Source organism: Boleophthalmus pectinirostris, unplaced genomic scaffold (assembly GCF_026225935.1).
Source record: "Boleophthalmus pectinirostris isolate CB_2022bp ecotype Guang Dong unplaced genomic scaffold, ASM2622593v1 HiC_scaffold_16, whole genome shotgun sequence".
Taxonomy (NCBI): Eukaryota; Metazoa; Chordata; class Actinopteri; order Gobiiformes; family Gobiidae; genus Boleophthalmus; species Boleophthalmus pectinirostris.
Genome location: NW_026571095.1, coordinates 4,075,701 through 4,102,223, shown reverse-complemented (window position 1 = coordinate 4,102,223; position 26,523 = coordinate 4,075,701). Strand labels below are relative to the sequence as shown.

Below are 26,523 nucleotides of genomic sequence, written 5' to 3'. Positions count from 1 at the left end.
ATGACAGGCTAATAACTCAATGCCACAGTCCACATAACAAGATGGAGGGCTACATAAAAAATAAACTACTAAAAAAAAAAAAAACATTGTCATTTCATTTTATAGCACTCTATGTAATCACGGACAAAAAGAAAAATTTCATCAGGCCTGTATTACTTTAAATGTGCATTACTCCATACCTTTTCCATGTTCGCCAGTATGGCATTAAACATTTCCAAGTTACATCTGTGGAGTGGCGAGCCGTCTCACAGAAAGGGTTTCAAGTTGTTTTTAAAGCAACTGCAATTGAATACATGGAGGATTAATACATTTAATATCATACTGTGGAATATTCCAGGGAAAACAATCACATCTCCACAGAGACAAACTAGCAACTTGCCCTTCACCAGAAAAATGACACAGAGAATATTTAATACTAGGAATGTCAGACACCAGAAAGGATGCTTTGTGTGTGAGTGTGCAGAGAGCACAGAGGGTCACAGAGCAGGAGATATCTCAGACTGATACAGAGCAGCTAGGACCAATCTGCAACAAAACAAGATCTCTTCAAGTGCAGAATTCATTTTTAAAAACAATGCACCATTTATCTTTTGTTAAGAGTATATCAGAATATTTAACATTTTATTTTTTAATATTTTATATATACAATAACATAATATATTTACACAGACTTAAATACAACCAGAATTTTAACATGTGTTTCTTGTGTACAGTGTAAAATACCATTTCCTTTTTCTATGAATGCATCTATATCAGATTTTAGAGGTATGATTATTGTGACAAAAACATTGCGAGGTGACATTATTGTACTTTTTTGGAGATTAGCTGGAAATGACTTAATTTTGCTTCTGAAATGGTCAAGATTAGTCTATTATTTTCAGCTGTTATATCATATAGTGACATGAATAATTATGATTATCAATTAACTTAGTTACCTTGACATCTCTACAGATTTTTCTAACAAAGCATCAATGCATTTTTTTTTTTTTTTTTTTTTTGCGAAGCTTATATCAGAATATTTAGAAAAAAAACTGAGAAAAAAAGAGATACAGGAATAATTATATTTACACTGATTTTAATATAACTACAATTTTAACATGTATTTCTTGTATGTTGTGTTGAGTGACCCGGGACTGTCACAGTTTGAGCCTGTGTCCCCTGTCCCAACACATTTATCCAAAACCATTGATTTATCCCAATTTTATACAAGAAATGTCCCAGGTGTCGCTATTATGGACCAATCTGACCCTTGCCAAGAGAGGCATAAACGAATGCTTAAAAACGACGAAAACACAAAGAAAATGTGACTCACATGTTTGTCATGAATGGTCTCTGCCTAACAGGTTTCTTAAATTACGCACTCGTTTCACAGTTTTATTATTACCAACCACCAAAAAACAGGGGATGTCTCAGTTTTTTATTTAGGAAATCTGGTCACCGTAATGTTGTGTAAATTATATACATATATATACACGGGACAATAATAAAGCAATAGCACTTGATCTCCGCGAACAAAAATCGCATCTCGTACTTTTTGGCCCTCCTACCCTCTCGTCACCTGCGGACCACGTGCTCTTCCAAATCTATAAATAGAGGCGGTGCAGTCGTTTGTTTCTTTAACAGAACAGAGAAGTGATATGGCGTCCACAAGCCGGTGCGTACTGACCGCAGTAGCCCTTTATTTTCACCGTTTACCTTCTCGGATCTTCGTGTGTTTTTACCCCGTTATTATCGAGCTGTTACCGCGTTAAATATCCACGCTGATCCGTAGATCTCTGACTTTATTTCCCCTCAGAGACTGCGTAGTATTGTGCGGCTGGTTAGCGGCTAACGGTTAGCTGGGCTGTACTTTGATAACTGAAATTTCCTGAATGTATTAAAATGAAATCACTGCAAACGCTCCGTGGTTTTAACGGTGAATTTAGAGATTTTGCTATTAGCTTAAGAACAATTTGAATGTGTAATTTAGTTTGTTTCCCCGTGGTTCGTAGTAATATTTCAGAATGCTAACTGCAGCTTGGGTGAAAGTTGTTGTTGGCAGCCGGCCATGTCATCGGTTTAGGGTTTGTCATTGTAAATATGGGGTGTCTCCCGTTTTTATACTTTCACATTTGTTTTGTTGTATTAGTGGCATGATTAATAGATGGAAGGATTTTGAATTACGATCTTTGATGTTTCTTTTACTGTAACTTAAATATAATAATAATACTGCATGTGTGTCGTTTTGCTGCTGGTTGTGAGTGATATATCTTAGGATAGTTTAGGTCTGTGGTTTCCAGCCTTTTTCCTCCGGTGAGCTCCTTACTGCTACAAAACGAAAATTCCAGAGAACTACTAATGTAAGCGGATGTAAGAAATGTAAACGTTAGAGCCACAGCCTTGAATGGGGAACAGTTAGATGCCTATAATTAAACATAATCTGTTTAGGTCAATGTCACCTTTTTGAATGTAACATTAATCAAAACTGATTATAGTGAAGGTTTTAGGTTAAGTATGCTTGTAATGTTGTTTAATGTGTCATTTAGTAACGTTGTTATTCTTTACTATCTCACTGACTTTTTATGCTGGGTAAAAATATGTTGGATACTACAACTAGTATTGAAAATATACTGTCTTGAATAGTTTTAGAGTAATGTTTAGTTTATCAACACCAGTATAGAACCTCATGGTAACATAAAGAAAGGACCACTATTTTTGTGCTGACAATTCAATTCTGTTGTCTAAGGGATTTTTTTTATTTTTTTTTATTTGTATCCAGTATCAAGGCCTTTTCCTTAGTATCTAAATAGTTTGAAATGTCAGTATCGTGATAAAAGTACTTGAGAATAACCTGGGGCTGTTGGTTATGGTGTTGCAGTGGCGATGGGCTGTCTCTGCCCAGAGTGACCTGCCCTAATCACCCAGACGCCTGTTTGGTGGAGGACTACAGAGCCGGGGACATGATCTGCCCAGAGTGTGGCCTCGTCGTTGGTGAGTTGAACACAAGCTTGTACATAAACATCTTGTGGGGTTGAGTTAATTTTATGCACTTTTTGTCCTCTTCTGGATAATTTCTTGTTTGGAACCACAATGGAAATATAGTCCACTTTTAGACCTGATTTAGACCTAGATTAAACCTGGAATACTCTTGTTATAGACCTGGTTTAGATCTGGTGGTACTCGGAAAGCCTAATCTTTTCTTTGGTGGAACTTGATGTAAAAAGTTCAGACTGCAGACTGTAATAGACTTTGGTGGCTACTTCTTTTAAAAGAACATGGTCTAGACATTGGCATAACAAAATCTAACTTTGTTGCTCCTTTTATTGTCATTCATCTAAAAAGTAACTCCACTCTTCACTGCTTAAATATGAAATAGAGGAAGTACAGGGAGACATTTAAACTTGAAAAATTAAATGAAAGAAAATTATTAACATAGAAAATATTTGTGATACTAACCAAAATCAATGGGAAACACTGCCCACTGGTTTATGACACTATGGCTATTGATACATTTCTGTTTACAGTACGGCTGCAGTCTGCAATTTTTTATTGTTTTTCAGTGAATTGATTAGTCACATTATTTAATTTAAATCAATCAAAGGAAAAAATATGACATGGTTCAGATAGAGAGTATTTACAATATTTATGTTTTGATTTAATAATGCTGCTGTCTTTGTTATAAAATGGCTCTTGGCATTTGTTTACTGTCAACCTAGTCCAGATAATGATTAACTATTAGGAAAAATCTTTCAGTTTCATTATAAGTGTCAGACTAGACCAAAGTCTGACATGAGGCTTTCACACCTTCCAATGAAAGCAGTTATGTAACATGTCGGGGCATTTTTGTTTTGGCTTTTTGGCAGTTACAAACTTAGCTGCCTCTAACATCAATTACAAACACCCTTTTTGTTCATATAATCCATTCTACTGTACCATATATTTTCTTTTAGGTACTTCATTATTCATCTAATCTCATTCTACAACATTTAATAAGTGTCTGAAAAAATTGTAATTAAAATGTTGACAAAGGTGCGTATCATTACTGTCTGAAGAAGGCAATAGTTTTGTGTTTAAAATGACATGACTGGTAAGAGTTGCAGTATTCCCAGAGCAGAGGAAGTGGGTCTTAACAAGCCCCAGGGGGTCTCTGATGCAACCACAGCCCTCCCCTGTGCCCCTGCCCCCCCCCTCTCCCACAGACAGGAACAGAGAGATGGAGACATAAACGCATTACTACAGCACAGACCCAACATCCTCTCTCCAACAGCACACACCTGAGGAGAGAGGTCACACTGTGCAGGGCTATGTTTAGTTGCCCATTACTCAGCTGTGTGTGTGTGTGATGAGACGTGGGTGACAGAGGAAAAGGCAAAGCACCCAAAATACACAAGTGAATGATGTTTTCTATTCAACTTTAAGTGCCTCCAGTGACACAGGCCATGGTGGTTGGAGAGATATTCGAATCACTGGTTAAATACGCAATAAATATGTGAGCAAATGACAACAACAGAAGTGCTAACACCTTTGTGGTTGATTCATCTCTTTTCCATGTTTTTATCTACACGAAATACTTAAAGATGGAGTGTATTTTACTTGTAGTAGATGTATTTTTCAAGCTGACATTGTCTTAAATAGAATAAGACCAATGTATCGGGCCGATATTTGTCCTTTTTAGTGTACTGGTCTTGACCTCCTTCAATCTCTAGCAGAGGCCGGTATTTAGTTTGGGTCGACAAGCTGCCTACAAAATGTGCATAAAGCTTAATTTGAATGGCAAGCTCGTCATTGTAAATAATTCTTAGTGGACTTACCTGATGATAAAATACTGAATAAATAAAATTAATTAAAACAACTGACTACAAAAAGGAGAGAACACTGCACAAAATGAAACTACACTACTCTGTGATACTGTTTGTAGTAAGACAAAGTCAGGGATGAGTGTGTCCTAAATTCAAATCAGAAAATAAAAATCGTCTCCACATATCGGTCCCAAAATATTATTGGAACTTACTGGCCGTGCTTATTAGCTGCCGGTTTCTCTGGAGTTGATTGGGATCATCCATGAAAAAAGACACCGGTCAATCTCTAGTCCTAAATCCTGTCAAATCTAACATTTGTGTGTCAATGTGTTCTCATAGCTCTTTTGTCTCTCCTCAGGTGATAGAGTAATCGACGTCGGCTCCGAGTGGAGAACGTTCTCAAATGAAAAAGCCCTCAAAGATCCATCTCGAGTGGGAGATGCCCAGAACCCTCTGCTCAATGGTGGAGACTTGACCACAATGATCAGCAAGGTCTGTGCCCAGAGCAGCCAGGAGGAACACGAGGACAGGAAGACAGGAAGCCAGAGGGGGCAGGGGGGCAGGGGGGGGGGGACAGGAGGACAGGAGGACAGGAGGACAGGAGGACAGGAGGGAGGAGGAGGAGGAGGAGGGGGAGAGGGGGTCAGACTGCAGGGAGTGCAAAGTGTAAATCCATGTTCTTTGTCCACAGGGAACAGGAGCAGCCAGTTTTGACGAGTTTGGAAACTCCAAATACCAAAACAGACGAACGATGAGCAGTTCAGACCGCGCCATGCTCAACGCCTTCAAAGAGATCAGCACAATGGCCGATCGTATCAACCTGCCCCGAAACATCGTGGTGAGTTTGTCTAAAGTCTGTAAAGTAAACCAGGAGCTAACACAACTGTTTCTGTGGCTTTGTAGGTGACTCTGCCTCTCTGTGTCTGTGTCTGACTTTGAATATGTGTGTGCACCCTACAGGACCGGACAAACAACCTGTTCAAACAGGTTTATGAACAGAAGAGTCTGAAGGGACGAGCCAATGACGCCATTGCTTCAGCTTGCCTCTACATCGCCTGTCGACAGGAAGGCGTCCCTCGGACATTCAAAGGTCATACGCATAGATATGATTTTTATTTTCTGAAACCAACTTTCCAACATTTCTTGGCAAAATATAAAATGGTAGAAATCAATAATAAAAACAATATTGTCATTCTTAATTCTTAATTTGATGTGTTTGGTTTCTGTAGAGATTTGCGCCGTGTCCCGGATCTCGAAGAAGGAGATTGGTCGTTGTTTCAAACTGATCCTGAAGGCTCTGGAGACCAGTGTGGACCTGATCACCAGCGGAGACTTTATGTCCCGCTTCTGCTCCAACCTGGGTCTCCCCAAACAAGTGCAGATGGCAGCCACCTACATCGCCCGCAAGGCCGTGGACATGGACCTTGTGCCCGGGCGCAGCCCCATCTCTGTGGCAGCCGCTGCCATCTACATGGCCTCTCAGGCCTCAGCTGAGAAGAAGACGCAGAAAGGTGAGAAAGAAATGCACGCCTGCATGAGTCAAAGGTTTATAGCTATAAGTGTCTGAATAAACATCAACTTCATCTAGACTGGGGAGATTAAACAAGCCTGCCTCTCAACTGTGACATGTACATACATGTATACATATGTCTGGACTGTATTATACAGTTTTCGCTATTAAAAAGTACAAAAATAATTAGTGCTGGTAAAGTTGGTGTAATCCTCACTGTTTATCTGAATAGTTCTACTGTCCTGTGCCCTGACAGAGATCGGTGATATCGCTGGTGTGGCGGACGTGACGATTCGACAGTCATATCGACTGATCTACCCTCGCGCTGCAGAGCTCTTCCCCACAGACTTTAAGTTTGACACACCGGTGGAGAAGCTGCCCCAGCTGTGATCTGCTCTGACACCATCTCCGAGGCTCTTTGTGGAGGTTTGATGGACGGCACATTCCAGCTGCAGACTGTTCTGTACATATATGTCCGGTGGATCTGGCACCACCACATTTTAGGCTGTTTTCTTCTTGTAAACAGACTTTCATTTTGTAGGAAACGACCAGGTTATATTTTGTTTGAACTGTTCAAGATATTTAAAGAATTAAAGATTTTCCTTAAAGTCCTACAATCAGCATCTTGTTTTATTGGTACATTTACATCTGATGGTCAATTGTTTCACTTTAAATGTTGGCACAGCACTCAAGCTTCACAGCAAGAAGGTTCTGGGTGTGTTCCCCGGGTCGCCCTGGGCCTTTCTGTGTAGTTCTTTCTGAAGTCTCTTCTTGCTTGTTCTGTGTCTGGGTGGGATTCCTCTGGGCACGCCGGTTTCCCCCATCAACACCACACATGCTCCATAGGTACAAGCTCCGGCTGAGGTAGTCCTGATCAACAAGACCATGAAGATAGTGGTGCCCACTGCTCCTCAGATGGGATCAAATTTTATGTAACAGTAATGGTAACTAATGTTGAAGTAAACCAATACTTCTCAGACTGTTGTGTTTGCAGTCTATATTACACTATCTGATCTTCTATGCTCTCCAAAAGTGCATTATACATTTTGACCACCAGGAGACTTCAAAAGAGAAAACCAGACCACAGATCACTATTACAAATGTTTAATTGTGCATTTCGATAGGCAACAACTGTCAACACTGCCTGGACTTTTTACACCGGTGTGAACAGTTCAGTGACAATGGTGTACCATCCATTTCCTGTCCTGACAACAAGCACAACAAGCAAAGAATAAAAAACACAACTTTGTACAATCTATGTTCATCATTAGAAAACGTAGATAATTCAAAACTATGGATAAAATTAGTGCTTTCAGCTTACGTGTGTATACAGTCTTTATATAGAAGGCTCCTTTAAAGTGATTGTGGACTGAGCCAAGATTTAAACAAGATGAAGGGAGCATATTGTCAGTCGATCTCATTATAAACCACTTTTGCAGCTTCAGGAAGATCTTGGTTTGGTTTTATTGCTGTAGTTACAAGTCTTTGAGGTTGAGGTAATGAAACTTGTCCATAAACAGTTTGATGGAAGTTGCAAAACAAACACAAAAATCAAGCAGAAATGTCATTGTCAAACAGAATAAGTCATGGAACAGACTTGCATTGTAAAGACCAGCTATGAAATTATATAGTGCTTTTCTTGACAAAAAATATAAGTATTTTTCTATAATCTCAAGGATAGATAACATTTTTGCTTACGAAATTAAACATAAAATTAAAGAGGGGGTATTATACTTCTATGAGGCATTAATTTTTGTTTCAAAAATTGTATATTCGCCAAAAATTTATTAACGTTTAAGTCGTTTTTTTGTTGCTCCGAGTCTTCCCTTTCCTTTGCTCCCAGTGCCAAGTCACTCCTCCTTCAGAGCACTACCGCAACGAAACTACTGCACATTGTAATCAGGTTTGTGATGTTTTAGTGTAATGTTTTGCAGGAAATGCTTTTGTATATTTATGAAAATTGGCTTGTACAGAATCTCAGGGTTCGAACAGAGCCCAGAAGAGATTGCTAGATTACTCAAACATGCATGGATGACATAAAACTGCTTCAGGCATGTTTTTGATGAAGAAACAGCTCAAACTTTTCGCGTAATACCCCCTCTTTAAGAACACTCGCTCTAAAATGTATTACAAATGGACCAAACAGCAAAGGGCATCTAGGGAATATTCACTCAGTAATAACAGAACATTTAAAGTGTTTCAACCATTTTAAACTGAAACCTTAATATTATTTCATATTTATCTCCAAAAATATAAAATTACGTTCTATAATTATTTTTTATGCCAAGAAATTACAGCAAATTATTCCTAAATTTGGTGTAAAATACTGAGGTTTGGTCTCAGTAGGTTTTGGTGTGGGTGCGTGTTGGATTATCAGAAAATTATTCATAAAACAATATTAGATCCATAATTTATAGCAAAATTAATGATATCATTTATCTAGAGTCATTTACAGTTAGTCTTAGTTCATGTTGTGGTCAGGTTTTGATTGAAGCCACCACACAAAACAGTATAAAAAAAAAAATAAATCACAAATATTTAGAATTCATATTAGCGATAATTTTGAATAACTTAGGCACTTTCAAGGCATAATTTCAGAATAGAATCAATTAGCCAAAAAGTACAGCGATCTAATGCAAAATAATAATAAACCGGAGAGAAGTAGACAATATTACACTTTACAACGCAATTTGCAAATCAATGGTCCAAAATGTAAAATGTTTTTGAAATAGCAAAGATTATCCTTAAAATAAAAACAAAAAAAAACGACAGAATTTCCAAATGTACATGATGATTTGATTGGCTGTCACTCACTGGCACTATGAATTCACTGTACTGGTCTCAAGTATGAATTTACTACAACGAAAAGCTTATTGGTACTTTGCAGCTGATGTCGTCAAAATTCCGTGGGGTGTGACGCTAACCGGAGGCACTGCTCTGTCTGAAGTGCTGTTACTGGAACATAAACGCTCGTATTGATCAGAGGCTCCTGAAAATGTGCTCTTTAGATCCATTTTGTATTTTTTCTCGAGTTTTCAGACCATTTTAAAAACAGTTTTGGCCGTGTTTGTGTTGTGTGCGTTGTGTCACCGTGGTAACCGCTGAACATCCCACCACAGACACGCAGCAAAGTATCAAAGGGTCCGCTCTAAAACTGCGTATGACATTCCAACAGTGAGTTTTCTTAAATTTTACACCACATTTCTTTTTTTTTTTTTTGCTTGAAGGCAGTGCGGTCTTCTCCATGTTCTTATTATTATACAGTTCATGCACTTAACACTGCTAGGTTTTCAGCTACAGGTAGAAATGATTGTCTGCATTTGATATGGAAGACTTTCAGAATTATACAAAAATATGTTATATGGAAGCGGATGGGCTCAGACGTGTAAGTAGCAGTTCTTGTTGAGTTTGGCTAACACAAACTACCTCTCCCGTGCATTTTTTGGCTCCTTAAAGGGCCCATATTACGCCGTTTTCTGTTTCTATTCTGTTATAATGTTGTTTCCTCATCAGAAGAACACCTAGAGTCGTGTTTTTTTTGTTTCATTCACACGTTTGACACCAAAATGTCTACATATTTAGGCTGAGCTTCTCTCAAACAGAAAACGCTCTGGGTCCACCTTGTGATGTCATGTGGTAATACAAGAAGTGCTCCAGTATGTTTTTAGACTCCACACACCTTCACGAAAATTATTTAAACAATTTCAGAAAGGTAAAAGTTAGCTGTTAACTATAGCTACATGACATCACAAACTGGAACAGAGCGTTTAAAGTTTTGGAGATACTGTATTTTTCAGACTATAAGTCGCATTTTTTTTCATGGTTTGAGTGTTTCCTCTGACTAATACTCCGGTGAGAGTTGTATAGTAGAATTTTCACACTGACAGTCGTGAGAGGTTCTAGTCTTGCGTGTGAGTATTTGCTGCTCCTGTTCCTCCTGTACCACTGTCACTTCACTCTACTGCACATGTCTCCTGCAGAAAGAGACTCTGTACTGCTGCAAGTAGTGAAATATTCAGCTGAAACCGGTAATCAAGCAGCAGAAAGAAAGTTTGGAGTGAGCAAGAAACTTATGAGGGACTGTTGGAATGCGGGGATGGAGAACACAGCTTCCCGGGAGGATGCACCATGAAACTTTCCTGAAGTCACTGGATGGATGGACAAAACCTGGACTTCAGTGACACTGAAACCATCCTGTTAGGACTCAGAAAGACCCGAATAATTCTAACTGGAACTGATGCTGAGTCTGACGACAGCGACACAGAAGAGGAAGAGACGCTCTGTTTACCTCCGGAGGTCAAGGCCGAGTTGCTCAGAAGTGACACAGAGGATGAAGAATTGAATGGATTTAGTGATTTGGAGTGAGATGGAGAGTTTGGTAAACTTGTTCTGTTCTTTATGTTAGAGTTTATCTGAAGAACTGTTCATATGTAACGTTAACAGTCTGTTGTTCTCTCTTCTATTGTTATTACTTGAACTTGACTTTACACAGGAAATGTCTGTTCCTGGTCGTGACTTTATAAAACAAATTTCCTCCAAAAAGTGCGACTTATAGTTTTGTGCGACTTATATGTTGTTTTCTTCTTCATTACATTTTTTGGCTGGTGCCTTATACTCCGGATACAGAATAATAATGCAGGATTACTCAAACGTGTGTGACCGAAACAAAACACGACTCGATGATTTTCGATGAGGTAACTAACACGGCTTAAAGCTCGCAAGAGTCAATTTTGCGTAATATAGGACCTTTAAAAGTCTTTCGGCGAAACACAAAAAGGATAAAAACATATACGTAAATACAGTATACTTTGTACAGACAGTGACATGATTGTAGCGTTGCCATAAAGTTCATCTGGAACATTCGCAGTGGTCAAACACTTAAAACTGTTCTTCATTGTGGTAAAAAAAAAAAAAAAGTCAGGCTCTCTTTGGGCTTCAAATGGCACAGAGACTTGAGTTCATTGAAGTTTTTGAGAGTCCCTGGGTCGTTTTTTTTAAAAAGGCGTTCACAGTGCGTCGATTCGCTAATGCTAACACCAGTCTGCGATGTAGTCAAAGTCCGCGAACATGTCCTGCTCGGTGACGGAAAGGGGGCGGGGCTCTCGGGGAGGGGTCAGGATGGGCGCCTCCGAAGTGAACTCGTCGTCGAAGTTGCTGACGTCGTTGGCACCTTGAATCGTTGGGACGAACGGAGGTTTGACTTTCTTGGCGAGGAGGTCGTGCCAGTCCATGTTCTGAAAAAAACAAAAAAAACAAAAACAATAGAACACGAATGAGACGAGACACAATTTACACAAGATGAGACGAGATACAAGACTGAGTCCACGAGAACGAGACAAGATATTGTGATATATTATAATATTTCGAATATATAAGGAGGGTTTGAATAGGTCCCAGGAGAGATCACTCAAATATGCATTAATGACATTTTATACCTTGTTTTTGATGAAGGGACATTATAACGTGGTAGAAAGTGCACAAAAGTTAAGTCACCTCTGACCTGCACCCGCCTAAACAAATATGACAGACTTGATCCAGACTGCTGCAGAGTGAGAATGCAAATAAACAACGACATAAACAAGACACCGGTGACGCACTCAGAGGCAAATGACACATCAGCGTCACTATGACAAGTCCAAACAAATACAAACAGAGACGGAAGAGCACCAACAGCTCACACCATCAAGAGCTCTCCTCTCCTCCCTGTGGACAATCACCAGCAACCAGGGTCAAATCCAGTCTTAACTTTTAACTTCTAACTTCTAACTATCTGAAATGACTTACAGTATATGTATAATGAGTGTGCAGGTGTTACATGGGCTTTTGTGTGATTGTTGCTGTACTTTTACTGTCCTGTACATGATTTCACATCAACTTGCTGAGGGACTGAAAATAAAAATTAGCCACACTGCTATAATCTTTACATATTTACATTTTAAATGTTAATTGATATGTACTGTCCCTTTATAAATAATTAAAAATAACAAATAATAAGAGTACTCTAGTGCAAATCCAATCCATCCGTGTGTTGTAGTTTTGACTAATTGATCTTTCTTTAAATACAGTATTTTCCGGGCTATTAGACGTGCTCTTAAGCCTCCAACCACATCAAAAAACAACTGTGCGCCCCACAATCCAGAGCGCCCTATACACGAATCCACTCAGGTGTCCCAGCACGACTTCAGTAAACTACAAAGCCGCACCACCTGCAGCACACACAAACACACACGGAGCAGACAGCGACCGCACAGAGAAACACACCCACAGACACACTCATCACTCCACGCCGACGAGGAACAGAACGGAGGAACAAACCGAAAAAGCGAGTGCAATGTGCCACTTCTAGACACAACTGAACAACTGAGTCACTGCGAACACGCCGACAATCCATTGGTCCCAGACAACACCCTCCCTACACGCCACAACTGAACAAAGCCCAGAGTCACCGTGAACGCCACAAACAAACAAAACCACTCACCCATCACACTGTTGTGTTTCCTTTAAAGTCCGGTGTGGTTTATTTGTGAAAAACGTTCAAAAATATACCATTTAATGACAATGCGCCTTATAATCCAGAGCGACTAATAGCCTGGAAAATACGGTATATATTTTAGTTGTAAAAGGACAACACATATTAAGGAACAAAAAAAATGTAAATCTGCTACTCTCCATGACTCTCTGCTCTCTCAGAAAAACCAACAGCAAGATTTCCACAGAGACAAGCAGGTGGTGGATCCTCTACCAGAAAAGTCACACGTCACACAGTTCATCTGTGGATTATCATTTGGCATTAACTAAGTGCATTGTAATAACATAAACCAAGATCTGTGGATTCAGGGATTTGTGTCTTGTCCAAACCAAAACGTTAAACAAACTCACACACGTTTGATGTCTTTTTTAATCATTTAAATGAACGCAAAGTCCTCACCCTGAAGAACAGATGCTTCTTGACCTCCTCTGCGTCTCTCTCTCCGGCTCCCAGTCTCCGCTCAGGACTCCTCCTCAACAGCTACAAACACATAAACACGGACATAAAGATTCAAACCTGTCATATCAGTGATCACAATCTGTAGAACACCGTCTTTATTTAGTCTCCTCACCCTCCTCATGATGGAGATGGCCTCTGTGGACAGGAAACGTGGATACCGGACCTCATCATTCACTATACTGTCAAACACCTCCTCCTCGTCGTCGCCAGGAAACGGAGACTGAAGAACAAAACAAACAATCAACTCTAATCCTAAAATTAAAGTTAAACTATGTAACTTTTCTGGATAAGGGTGAGCCAGCTACTTCATGTCTCCAAGGCTCATTTACGTTCTTGGTTGGCCTAGAATAATCCTACAGTGTAGCATTAAACTTTTCTATTTCCATGGAGACAAGCAAGTGACACAAACAGACCAGGTGACCCCACAAGCAGATGTTTTTGTCAAGGTATTTTTTGACACAATAAAACACTTTGTAGTTTTACAAAAATACAAAATAGTTTAATTCCGTTCTGTAGGACAAAGTTTCAGGCAAAGTTCTATCCATGGAAACACACAGAAAAAAGTTACAAAGTGAATCTTTAAAAGGCCAATTTTCCAATCTATTCTGAGTTCTTCTCTCAAACAGAAAACACTCTGTTCCACCTTGTGATGTCATGTGGTGATACAAGAACTGCTCCACTGTGTTAAACTGTAAACTCCAAACACCTTCCCTAGAATCATTCGGATGATTTTATTCCTGGAACTGCCAATCTCTACTAAACAAAAGATAAATGGATAGCAATTCACTTGATGACATCACAAGGTGGAACAGAGCATTTTGAGCTTTAGAGATGTAGACAGACGAACAATGCAATTTTACTCAAACGTGTGGATGAAACAAAACAACTCTGAGCATGTTTTTACTGAGGCAACAGCATTATAACACAACTAAAATCTCACAAGAGTCAATTTTGCATGATATAGAACCTTAATATTCTAAGTATAGATTGTTTAATGTGACCGACCTCTCCCACCAGCATCTCGAATATGAGCACGCCCAGACCCCACCAGTCCACCGCCCGTGTGTACGACGTCTCTGTCAGAACCTCAGGGGCCAAAAACTCCGGCGTCCCACAGAATGTACTGGTCCGATCTCTGAAGCCCATTCCTAACAAAACAATACACAGCATGTTGTAAGCTCATTTACATTCAGTTCAACTGATCAAACAGCCAAACAGTCACTGATCAATAACAGATGCAGATTGACCAATATTCACTTGAAACACAATATGAACAACTCTGGGGTATTAAAAGGGGCTGTATATCATATTTTTTGCACTATAGGGCACACTTAAAAGCCTTTAATTTAATCAAAAAACGACTGCGCGCCTTATAACTCAGGGAGCCTTATATATGAATTTATTGGGGTGTCTTAGTACGACTTTAGTAAACTACAAAGCCACTCGACTTGCAGCATTGTGGCTCCTGTAGTCAGGAGCATCAGGAGTAATACAGACTGTGATTCCTTTTAATATCAAAATGCACCTGTCAAGAGACACGCTCACAACGCCCACTTTAAACTCAAGACTATTATAAAGTGAAAGTGTGAGCTGCGTGGGAGCAGTGGATGAGAGAAGAACACACATTCACCAAGACAGAGAGACAGCGCCGAGAGACTTGCGCCACGATCTGCCAATGGATCGTGAACGCCCGGGCTAAGGATCAGTATCAATTGTGGTCCGAGCTTTCACCAAGACCAGAATCATCACTGAACTGCCGGAGAACAGTAACCACACAGACTCGGATAATGACGAGAGGGATGTGGACGTGCTGAACGCTGTAATCACCCAACTGTTTGAACTATTATGACTTATTGTGAATACACGAACAATTTAGCATCTCAGACGGGATTTTTTTACACGTTACAAGTGAACTAAGTTGAGAGTTATTGTGAACGCGTTAAATAAAGTTTGACTGACTTATCTAACTGTTGTGTTTCGTTTAATGTGTCTCGGTGCGTTCGGTGTGGTTTATATGTGAAAAAAGTTCGAAAATAGACCATTCAATCCAGAGCGCCTATAGTGCGTAAAATACGGTATGTTATTTTTTCATGTCATTAAATAAAATGTGTATTGCACCAGTAAATACACAGCTTTTGATGTCAAAATAAGACCACTGTGTACAGTCTGCAGCCAAATATAAAGCATTTCTTATCATCTAGAAACCAAGAAATGAGGCCAGTGTGTTGTTAGCGTGCTAGTTGTGAAAAGTGCTGTTAGAATAAAAGAAAAATGAGGATTCTAGTGCAAAAAAAAGAAGAAGAAAATAAATATCCAGATTGAAATAACATGTGGAGTTACCTTCTTTACAAAGGCCAAAGTCAGCGATCTTCACATATCCCTCTGTGTCCAGCAGCAGGTTATCCAGCTTTAGGTCTCTGAAAATATCACACAAAAACAGACTCTTAAAACCACTCAGGTCTCAACACAAGACTATCTTTACCACAAAATCTAATTATGTGATGAGAAAACATGTATGATTCTTTTCATTACAAAGCCATGTTTAGTCATGTGTCTTCTGTTGCTACTTGTAAACAAATAACATCTTATTTAGGTAATAGAATGGTCTCCACAAACAACGAAATATCCTATTTTCTCATAGAAAAAATATTGCAAGTTTCAAACATGACCTGAAATGTGAGTGATTCTTGTATTTTTATTAGGGATGTAACAATAACTGAAATACTGTGATAGCATATCATCAAAGTTCTCACAATGATATCATGGGCCAACGAATTACAAGTCTCTTTGCTTAAATGAAGAGTTAAGGTGCAGCAACTTATAGTGTAGATGATAAGAACAAATAACAGTTCTAAGCACTTTTAAGTCTCAGTTCTTTGGATTAAGTTTTGTCAAGGCATTTTAAGAGGAAAAAGTAACATTCACAGTTTAAGCTGTTTAGCCTCCACAAAATATCACAATAAATATCATACCGTGAGATGTGTATTATGAAAATATCATACAGAGAGATTTGGATATTGTTACATCCCTAATCGTGAGTCTCTCCACCATATCATGAGCTTTCCCACAATTTCGCAATAAATATTGTATCGTGAGGTTCATACCTTGATGATATAGTATTGTGAGACACTACTATATTATTATTATTGTATTGTAACATATATCTTAAAGCTAATCATTTTTATTACACACTTAAAATTTTACCTGTAGACAATCTTGTGGTCATGTAAGAACTGTAATCCCAACACTACACAGGCGGCATAAAACCTGTGTGGAAAAAAACAACAACACACACATATTAGACTTGATAAAATAAAAATTCAACAAGACACATTTTATTTTGTACTAATAAAGCCAAATCTACTCTAATGTTGTCATGATAGTAACACTTCAAACTCTATTTGCAGTGGATCCCCAGGTTTGACTACCCCCAATTTTTTTTTTATTAATTTTTATTTTCTTTTTCAGCAATATTACAATGATTTTAAATTAATGCAAACAGTTCAATTTTTTTAAACAATATAAGTTTGTAACAAATAATAATAATAATTAATAATAATTAAACATCCACTCTTTATGTATCACTGACAGTTATAAAAGAAGTCCCATATCATCTCTACTGTATTAGCAGAGGCAAAACAGGTTTCCAAGAACTTAATAAATATGGGTTTTTGAATCCTTAAAGAATAGGTTATCTGCTCCATTTGGTATATATCCCATACTTTCTGAATCCATATGTTATAAGAGGAAGGATCTGTTCTGAACCATCTGATGGTTATACATTTTAAAGCAGCAGTAAGTAAAATATTCAAAAGGTATTTTTCATCTCGTGTGCCGATACTTGCAGGTAACGCTCCTAATAATGCTACTACTGGGTAGATGGGATATGTTGATTAAAAAACACTTTAAGGGCATGAAAAACTTCCCTTCAAAACAAATCCAATTTAGGACTTTGCCAAACTATGTGTGTGGTTAGCATTGACCACACCACAGTTTCTCCAGCATAAGCCGGAATGTATTGGTAAATTTAAGACTTTTTTAAGACCTTTTTAAGACCATTTAAATGAAAATTAAGACCAACATCGCACTCATTATACGGGTGAAAAACACTAGCTCCAATTCTAACAATGACCAACCACTATATCCAGAATCTAACTAACTGTGGATTAAACCTACACTTCCCCAGGATCCACTGATTGTTTATTCGTTGCCGCAGGCTTCAGAAACCAAAGTATTGTTTGCACATACTCCAAATTAGACGTTCATGCATGTTGTTTTTTTCCTCCCTCCATTTAACATTGCACTGCAGCCCAGTTGAGAACAGCATACAAAAAAATAGGCTAATGAAATTTAAGACCTTTGTGAAAATATAAGACTTGGACAACAAAATGTAAGACTTTTTAAGGCCTTAATTTAGGAACATGAAATTTAAGACCTTTTTAAAACCCCGCAGTTACCCTGATTTCAGTGCTAAGAAATAAACTTGATACTCAATACGGATTCCAATACCATGATGATGATAATAATAATAATAATGTATTTTCATTTATATTACTATGTGACCTTATAGCTGCGTAATCCTCAGTGGTCTAGGTTGTTCTCATTCACTCCAAGATCATTCTAAATCTATTGAGAAAGGGTTGTTTTCGGTCCTGTGAATGTGATTTTTCTAACACCGATACCCGTTCAAGTATCTAGTTTTCATAGTATCTGATTCTCGATACTTTTGCCAGCCCTTTTCCACTCACACGGCACGCGGCTCGGAGAAGACGTCAGCGTGGATGTGCATCATGAGGTCGCCCCCTGCTGCGTACTCCATGACAAAACACACGTGCTCTGAGGTCTGGAAACAGGCGAAAAGGTTCACGAGGAACGGGTGACGCACGCTGTTCACCGTCTCAAAGATCCTCTTCTCACACATTAGGCTGAGGAGGGGCAGAGGAGGAGAGAGAAAGAGAGGGATTTGGTTACACAAGATGAATGTGAAGTAGTTTAGACAGAGAGAGGCAGGGGAAGAGGGTACAATGCTGAGAGTAAATTTACTTATGACTAGTAACAGTACAGGTAGATGTTTAATCAAAAATGTAACTGTACCCAATCTTTCCTTCCCAAATGCTATAATGTCAAAAAATTTACCATGTTTGTGTCAATAGTGCAAAACTCTCATTGTGATGTAACAGTCAAAAACAATATTAAAAAGTAAACAACAGCTCAGCACCTTTTAAGCACATCGGATACTGGTTTGACAATTTAGGCAGACGCTTCTTCTGGGCTGACTCACCAAGAAAGTGAAAAAGCACCGTACAAACTGCTATAACTGGCATAAAACACAGCTGTGACTGTAAATGTCTAAAAATCCCAGATATAATATAGATATTGCTCTTACTTATTTGTTACAGTACACACTAAACATTCATACAATAACATTAGGAGAAAATGATCTAAATCTGCCCTACATATCAGCCTCAACATACTGGTAAGAATCATCAGCACTGGAAAGCACTAGATTCTAAAATATATATATATATATATATTTTAGGCCAGGGGTCTCCAACGTCTTCACTCCCTTCCAAGCAGCTCGCCAAGGGATTACTGAATTATACATATTGTGCTGAATAAGTAAAATTTGATTAATTAAATGCCTTTTACCACTGTACATGTATCATTTTGACACCTAACTTTGTACACTAATAAGTGGATAAAGGTTTATGTTTTATAGGCATGTAACTGTACTTCCACTAAGGTTCGCCCTGGCTCTTACATATACTAAATTTCTTGTGGCTGCTAAAACTAGTAGCTCTCGGGCATTTTCATTTTGTAAAAGTAGGTCGCTGGAGGAAAAAAGTTGGAGACCCCTGCTTTAGGCATTAACAGGAGTGTAACAATAACCGAAATATCATGCTGTCGAATAGTCTAACAGTTCTAACAATAATATCGTGGACCATCACAATAAAACAATTTACAAGTGCTTAAATGAAGAGTTATGATGCAGCAATAGTTAAAAAAGACAGGGAACTACATAGACCATGATCCTTTGCTCCATTTCAGTGCAGACTACAAGAAGAAATAACAGTTCTAACACTTTTAAGTCTTAGTTCTTTGGATTAAGTCTTGTCAAGGCATTTTAAGAGGTAGTTTTGTTAAACTCCACAAAATATCACAATAAATATCGTCCTGTGAGGTATATTGTGAAAATATTGCATAAATATCGTACAGAGATTTGAATATTGTTACATCCCTAATCATGAGCCTCCCCACCATATCGTGAGCTTTTTCACGATATCGCAATAAATATCGTACTGTGAGGTTCATACCGTGACAATATCGTACTGTGAGACTTGGATATTGTTACACTCCTAGGCATTAACATTTAAAATAAAGCTTTTATTGGTTGATCTGTAAAAGCAGTTCTATGTGGGGAAGAGAAGAACTAAAAAGCTGCAGCACTGACCTGTCCACTTCATCTCGAGCCACGATGTCTCCTTTCTTCAGAGCTTTGATGGCGAACATCTCCCCTGTGGCTTTGTACTCCGCTAACAACACCTAAACAAAACAGGGAACAGTTTAGACAATCATAATCCTCATATTTAAAACAATCTACAACCATTTATATTTAAGATTTTTTAAATAAGATAAAACAGACCTTCCCAAAGTGTCCACGTCCAAGCACTGCCACACACTTGAAATCCTGTAGACTGAAGTGAAACTGCTCCTCTTCCCTATGAACATAAATAAAGACATTTTATTAAAAGATGATGATTCAAATATAGTGCCACACCAAGGATAAGTTAGATACAGCAGCAGTCAAAAGTCTGGACAGACCTTTTCATTCAAGGTCTACTACGTTTGACATTTTACATAAATACATCAAATATAGTAAAATAAGTAAGATAAGTAAGATGTATGGAATTATGTAGCAAAGAAAAAAAGTGATAATTGATATATTTTAAATTGAAATCCTCAAAGTAGCCACCCATTGCGTTCTTGACAGTGCCATGAACCCCTGGACTTCTCTCCTGAAACAGTTTTCACTTCATATTTGTGCCTTGTCAGAGTCAAGACATATCAAAAACCAGGGTTCAAAGCAATGGGTGGATATGTTTAATAATCAAAAAATCTAAAACAAGTTTTGAGTTATTCTGAGTTTATCTTTGTTTACTGTATTTCGTGTGTGTTAAGTCATAGTTTTGATGCCTACAATGAGAATCGAGAATGTAAATAATCATAGAAACAATGAAACAACATATCGTATTTTCCGCACTATAGGGCGCACTTAAAAGCCTTTAATTTCACCAAAAAACGACTGTATGCCTTATAATCCAGAGTGCCTTATATATGAATTTATTGGGGTGTCTTAGTACGACTTTAGTAAACTACAAAGTCGCACCACTTGCAGCATTACGGCTCCTGTAGTCAGGAGCATCAGGAGTAATACATACTGTGATTCCTTTTAATATCAAAATGCACCTGTCAAGAGACACACTTACAACACCCACTTTAAACTCAAGGCTTTTATAAAGTGAAAGTGTGAGCTGCGTGGGAGCAGTGGATGAGAGAAGAACACACATTCACCAAGACAGAGAGACAGCGCCGAGCGACTTACACCACGATCTGCCAATGGATCGTGGACGCCTGGACTAAGGATCAGTATCAACTGTGGTCCGAGCTTTCACCAAGACCAGAATCATCAGTGAACTGAACTCCAGGGAACAGTAACCACACAGACTCGGATAATGACGAGAGGGATGTGGACGTGCTGAACGCTGTAATCACCCAACTGTTTGAACTATTATGACTTATTGTGAATACACGAACAATTTAGAGTCTCAGTTTTTTTTTTACGTGTTAAACTGAACAAAGTTGAGAGTTATTGTGAACGCATTAAATCAAGTTTGACTGACTTATCTAACTGTTGTGTTTCATTTAATGCTCATTATATGTGAAAAAAAGTTTGAAAATAAACCATTCAATGACAGTGCACCTTATAATCCAGAGTGAACTATAGTGCAGAAAATACGATAAGTGAAAAAGTGTGCCCAAACCTTTGACTGGCAGTGGAAGTGTAAAGTGTCAAGAATTAAGTATAAAGTGTAACAAATGATCTCTAACCAATACCTGCACTGACCTGTGTTGACGTAATCTAATCTCTACAGCTAGATGGCAGTATTTCCTTTTTTCAGGGAGGACCAAAGCATTTTCACAAAGTAAACCTTGAGACTTAAGACAACAGAAAAAGTGATTGTGTGGAGAAAAAAGATCTTTCTGGAAACAGATTTGAGTATCAGCTAAAACCAAGGCCAGCTGATAAACGCAGACACACTGGCTTCAAGTTTTCGACCTTCTCCAGTCAGTTCTTTGTTTCTTAGTATTTTTATGAACAGAATAATACTGAACTCTCATAGTAAAATATTATCAGTGTGTTCAGTTTGGCCTCATGGTATTTATCACATGTATTGAAAATCTGATACTAAATGAAGTAACTAGAGTAGTTAGAAGTATTCAAACTAGATACTTATTTGAACAAGGACCAATACTAAAAAGTCACATTCACGGGACAGAATTAAGTTCTCCCTAATAAGCTTTAGAATGATGTTGAGCTGTATCAGAACAAGTATAAGAACACATAGATTAAAGCACTCCCATGGACACTATGGAACCTACCTGGACCACTGCAGGATTACACACATATAAGGCCAAACAGTAATATAAAAGAAAGTACTAAGATTTAAAATAAGATTATATTGTGTAAATATAGTGCTTTTAATCATCATAGAATTGGAAATGGTATTGTGTCGTGACAGCACCAGATGTGTCTAGAAGTTCAGTTCCTGTACCTAATCTCCTGGTCCTTCTGGATGGAGGAGAGCTGCAGGTCTTGGTGTGGATCATCTTGGTCCAGGTTGAGGTCCAGGTCGGGCTTCACGGCGACGCTGTTCCTCTGGTTCAGGAAGTCGAACGAGGCGAGTGCGTCCTGCACACAACCAGGAAACTCCACTGAACATCAAAGTGTTTTAGAAAAGTAAGTTTATTTCCCATCAAAATGAAGTGTTTTAACTTTTCTTAAGAAAGATTTATGAATAGCCACATTTATAGCACTCAAAATACTACACACAAACATTTATTCACCGGTTTACAGACTCTCGGGGCAAGGCGGGTTAAGTGTCTTGCCCAAGGACACAGCAATAATGAGCATTTGTTGGAGCTGGAATCGAAACCCATTCTGTGCTTCAGTGGATCTGACTGCTTTACCAACGTTGCTAACTTGAGTTATGTGACTGGAGGGCATCACAGATATTTGTTAAACAGTCTAAAATGATACTCTGAGCGAGCATTCCCTATGATTTATCTTCGTTTATAACAGTTCAGCAGCGGACAGCGGTTCAAATCAAAACCTCAAACCCCACACTGTGTTAGGGCCAGTGTGTCAGGGGCCTGAGTCAGGGGTCAGGGCCCGTGTCAGCCCCTGTATCAGGTCCAGTGTCAGCGGCTGTATCAGGGCCAGTGCGGTGGGTCTTACGGGAATAGAGTCTGGATTTAGACTGCTGCTGCCAGTGCTTACACTAACTGACACGTTCATGTAAACAGAGAGTACCTGCACCTCCTCTTTGTCAGGCACTTTTTGCACCAGGCTCTGGAGCGGCTCAGGCTCGTCCTCGGGGCTGGGCCGGCGCTTGGGTCCTGGGCTCGGTTCTTTGTCGAAGTCCAGTTTGGTCACCAGAGGGTCACTGAGGAGGGGGCATGGTCATTAGTACAGAGTTGAATGCAGTTTTAGGGGATGGTCTATCACAGAATAATTTGGGAAGTTTTAATACCACATTTTAAAATCAAATTTAATTTTTCACATTTATTTTCTAAATAAAAAAAAAAGGTGGCAAGTACTACAAAATGTTGCCATCCATTTGCAAGTCTTGATAGTTATGGGCAATAACCATAACATGAATTTCCATAACTGTCACATCAAATATCCAATCCAATCCATTTTATTTTTATAGCACATTTCATAAAGAAAACAGTTTCCAAAGCTCTGCACAATAAAAATAAAACATATCAAATAGAAATACAAAATAAAGCTCTACTTAACTCCACTAGTCCTTGTTAAGACAATAAAACTAGTAAAATCAATCATTAAAGAGCAAGAATACCAATAAATAATTAAAAGTACGTAAAGGTAGGTAAAAAATATAAAAATAAATAAAAGATGCAGAGGACCACAGAACTCACGCGGTGTTAAAAGCCAGAAAATAAAAGTGGGTCTTAAGACGAGACATAACACTCCACTGTGGGGCAATTTGGACATGGGGGAGCAAAGCGTTATAAAATGTAAGTCTTAATAACTTTTCAAATATCAGTATGACTTAAAATATTGAACATTTTGAGGACATATTGGGGTATTTAGCATATGCACAACTAAAATGTTATAGTTTTTTTTTATTACTAAAGCCTGCAATTTGCCAATTCTGATTTTGTCATTCATCCTGCATGTTTTGGTCAGGTTACAAGTGGAGATTTATGATGATGAGTTAAGCTTCTTGGCAGAGTCTATAAACAACCTTTTAAACCTTTATCATACACGTTTTTGAAAAGTCAATGGACAAATAATGTAGAGACCAAGTGATGTGCAGGCATTATTGAGCTATATGTACACGTATAGGATGAATATGCACTTTAATGTCTGATTTGGGTGTCAGTGCCAGTACCTGCATGGTGTGGGCGAGCCGGGGAGGCTGCTGTGCCCGCTCTCCGCTGCCTGAGGACTAAAGGAGTTGGTGCTGACGGTGGGGATGGCTCTGCGCACCAGCCTGCCCCATGTGGCGATGTTTATATTCATCTGAGGAGCGCGCAGGAACGTTTTACCTGAGAAACAAAACAAAAGAAACATTTGGATTTTCGGGAATTCTGTTTAGAGGAAAATGAAGTGGGCGGGAAAACCGGTAAGCAGGGACAGACCTTGCTGCTTAGAGAAGATTTTCTTTTGTCTCTGAAGCTTCGTCCGCCTCTCAATAACTGGGTTGAAAAATGTCACCTAGAAACAAGTGAAACGAAAGCTTCATATATGTTCATACACATATATACAAAAAAATAAAATGGATTGAATTTAATGCTGTGTCTCAAAATTATAGTAACAAAAAGCAGACTTAAAAAAACTTTGAAACTATACACCAGCGATGTAATTTTTTTGAAGTGGATAATCTAAATGAAATAATACATCGTAATGATAGTGCTTTAAGCCAAGACATCAACAAGTTATGAGTCAGCTCACATCAGAGGTGAGCCTGATCATGTTTTTCAAGGTATTTTCAAGGTATTTTAGTCTATTTATAAAGTTCTATGGTAAAACTTCAAATTGAAAACATTTTTACAATTATTAAAAATAATAATAATGTAATAACCACATCATTTAATGTTTTAGTAGTTTTTGTATACCTCTGCAAACAGCATGCCCTGTGGCTCCAGGTAAAGGCACATCCCGTGACGCTGATTGTCCAAGAAATCCTCCAAACGCAGAAACTTCAGAGCACACAGCGACCGCCAGTCCCTCCAGTACACAGAGATCTCCAGCTCCCGAGACTACACGCACAGACAAGTACACGTGTGAGTATTCTGCTGTGTATCCTGCCCTCATGTTCCTCTGTGTGGGTCTTACCCGGTCGAGCTCCAGGGTGAACTTCTGGTCCCAGGCCTGGTTACTGACCGGCCTCCAGCTCGTCTGACCCACCACCGTGTTGTCCAGCTTCAGCACCGCACTGATCTCATCTGGAGAAATGCAATGAAATATAATATTACTACAGAACAGGTACACAGTTGGTATACAGCCCCAAAAAATTAAATAAATGGAAAATGTGTTTGTGATACTGTTGTAGTGTCAAGCCAATAAAGCAAAAGATTACAACCAGTGACACTGAGAAATGTGAGAAGGATTTGAGTATGACAGTTTGTAATTCACATGTTGAGGTAAAATAATCTGACCTGACTCACGCCAGAGTGATATGTGTAACTCTCTGAATTGAGTTCTACACATTTCAATCTGTAACGGCTCTTGCTGGAAAAGGTGGAATGTCACGATGAATATTTGACGCTGATCGGTTGAAACGGGAAACTGGTTTTAATGTTGACTTGTGTTTACCTGTGACTGTTATGACAGCTGTAATAGTTTTGATCATTGTGATTGTTGTGATTGATGTGCTTTGGCGTCACTGTTGTGATTCTGTTTTGATGTGATTGTTGCGATTGTTGTAATGGTTGTGAAGGCTGTGATTGTTGTGATTGTTGTGATGGTTGTGATAGTTATGAAGACCGTGATTCTTGTGAAGGCTGTGATTGTTGTGACGGTTGTAATTGTTATGAACGTTGTGATTGTGGTGATTGTGGTGATTGATGTGACGGTTGTGATTGTTGTGACTGTGGTGATAGTTGTGACGGTTGCGATTGTGGTGACAGTTGAAAGCGTTCAGGAAAAGGTGGAATGCCATGATGAATATTTGATACTGATCGGTTGAAACGGGAAACTGGTTTTAATGTTGACTATGTTACCTGTGATAGTTGTGACTGTTGAGACTGTTATGACAGTTGTGATAGTTTCTGTTTTAATTTCTGATTGCTGTGATAATTGTGATTGTGTTTTGGTGTGATTGTTGTGACAGTTGTAATTGTTATGAATGTTGTGATTGTCCTGACGGTTGTGATTGTTGTGAATGTTCTGATTGTTGTGACGGGTGTGATTGTTGTGAATGTTCTGATTGTTGTGACGGGTGTGATTGTTGTGATAGTTGTGAATGTTGTGCTGGTGTACAGTGTCACTCACTGGACAGCTCATCGCTCTTGGTGAGGTTTCGCGAGCTGACACTGCGGTTGCGATTGGCTCTGCTGATGAAGGAGGAGCGGGTCTCACTGGGGCTCCACCCGGGCAGAGGCACTGAGGCGGCTTTGGACCGACCCGGAACATTCTCCAACAGATCCTGACAGCCCATGAGCCTCACGTCCAAGGTCCCTGTGGACGAAACATGAGCCTGTCACCATAACATAACAGCACACATTTAGAAGTACCATATAAAGCTGAAGAAAATATAGACGATAGACGAATATAGAAACAAATTCATGCCACTGAGATGAAAACACAAAAGTGGAGGTATCTCTGCTATCATGACAACAAATTTTGAAGCCCAGTATATTTGTACAGAGCTATACTGTGATAAACGATAATACTGAAACTACTTTATGCCTCTGTCACAGTAACAATAAAGCAAGAT

At 38.9% G+C, this 26,523-nt stretch overlaps 2 protein-coding genes across 2 annotated transcripts in view; one reads left to right on the top strand and one right to left on the bottom strand.

Annotated features, from left to right (window-relative positions):
* Window positions 1–1,607: 1,607 nt before the first annotated feature.
* On the top strand, window positions 1,608–6,905 carry gtf2b (general transcription factor IIB). The gene is made up of 7 exons (XM_020917234.2): window positions 1,608–1,654; window positions 2,858–2,970; window positions 5,137–5,270; window positions 5,470–5,616; window positions 5,739–5,868; window positions 6,008–6,289; window positions 6,545–6,905. The coding sequence occupies exons 1-7, from the start codon at window positions 1,638–1,640 to the stop codon at window positions 6,676–6,678; spliced, it is 957 nt and encodes a 318-aa protein (XP_020772893.1). The 5' UTR covers window positions 1,608–1,637; the 3' UTR covers window positions 6,679–6,905.
* Window positions 6,906–7,376: 471 nt separating this feature from the next.
* Window positions 7,377–26,523, bottom strand: part of pkn2a (protein kinase N2a) — a 92,907-nt gene continuing 73,760 nt past the window's right edge. Inside the window, exons 8-23 of the mRNA XM_055151820.1 lie at window positions 26,079–26,264; window positions 24,921–25,030; window positions 24,701–24,844; window positions 24,224–24,299; window positions 23,974–24,130; window positions 22,869–23,001; window positions 22,111–22,247; window positions 19,920–19,995; window positions 19,728–19,819; window positions 18,025–18,201; window positions 16,481–16,543; window positions 15,617–15,693; window positions 14,282–14,424; window positions 13,389–13,496; window positions 13,217–13,297; window positions 7,377–11,522 (exon numbers count right to left, since the gene is read on the bottom strand). Of these exons, the coding sequence (XP_055007795.1) occupies window positions 11,319–11,522; window positions 13,217–13,297; window positions 13,389–13,496; window positions 14,282–14,424; window positions 15,617–15,693; window positions 16,481–16,543; window positions 18,025–18,201; window positions 19,728–19,819; window positions 19,920–19,995; window positions 22,111–22,247; window positions 22,869–23,001; window positions 23,974–24,130; window positions 24,224–24,299; window positions 24,701–24,844; window positions 24,921–25,030; window positions 26,079–26,264 (1,964 nt within the window). The 3' untranslated portion in view covers window positions 7,377–11,318. The remainder of the gene's footprint in view (window positions 11,523–13,216; window positions 13,298–13,388; window positions 13,497–14,281; window positions 14,425–15,616; window positions 15,694–16,480; window positions 16,544–18,024; window positions 18,202–19,727; window positions 19,820–19,919; window positions 19,996–22,110; window positions 22,248–22,868; window positions 23,002–23,973; window positions 24,131–24,223; window positions 24,300–24,700; window positions 24,845–24,920; window positions 25,031–26,078; window positions 26,265–26,523) is intronic.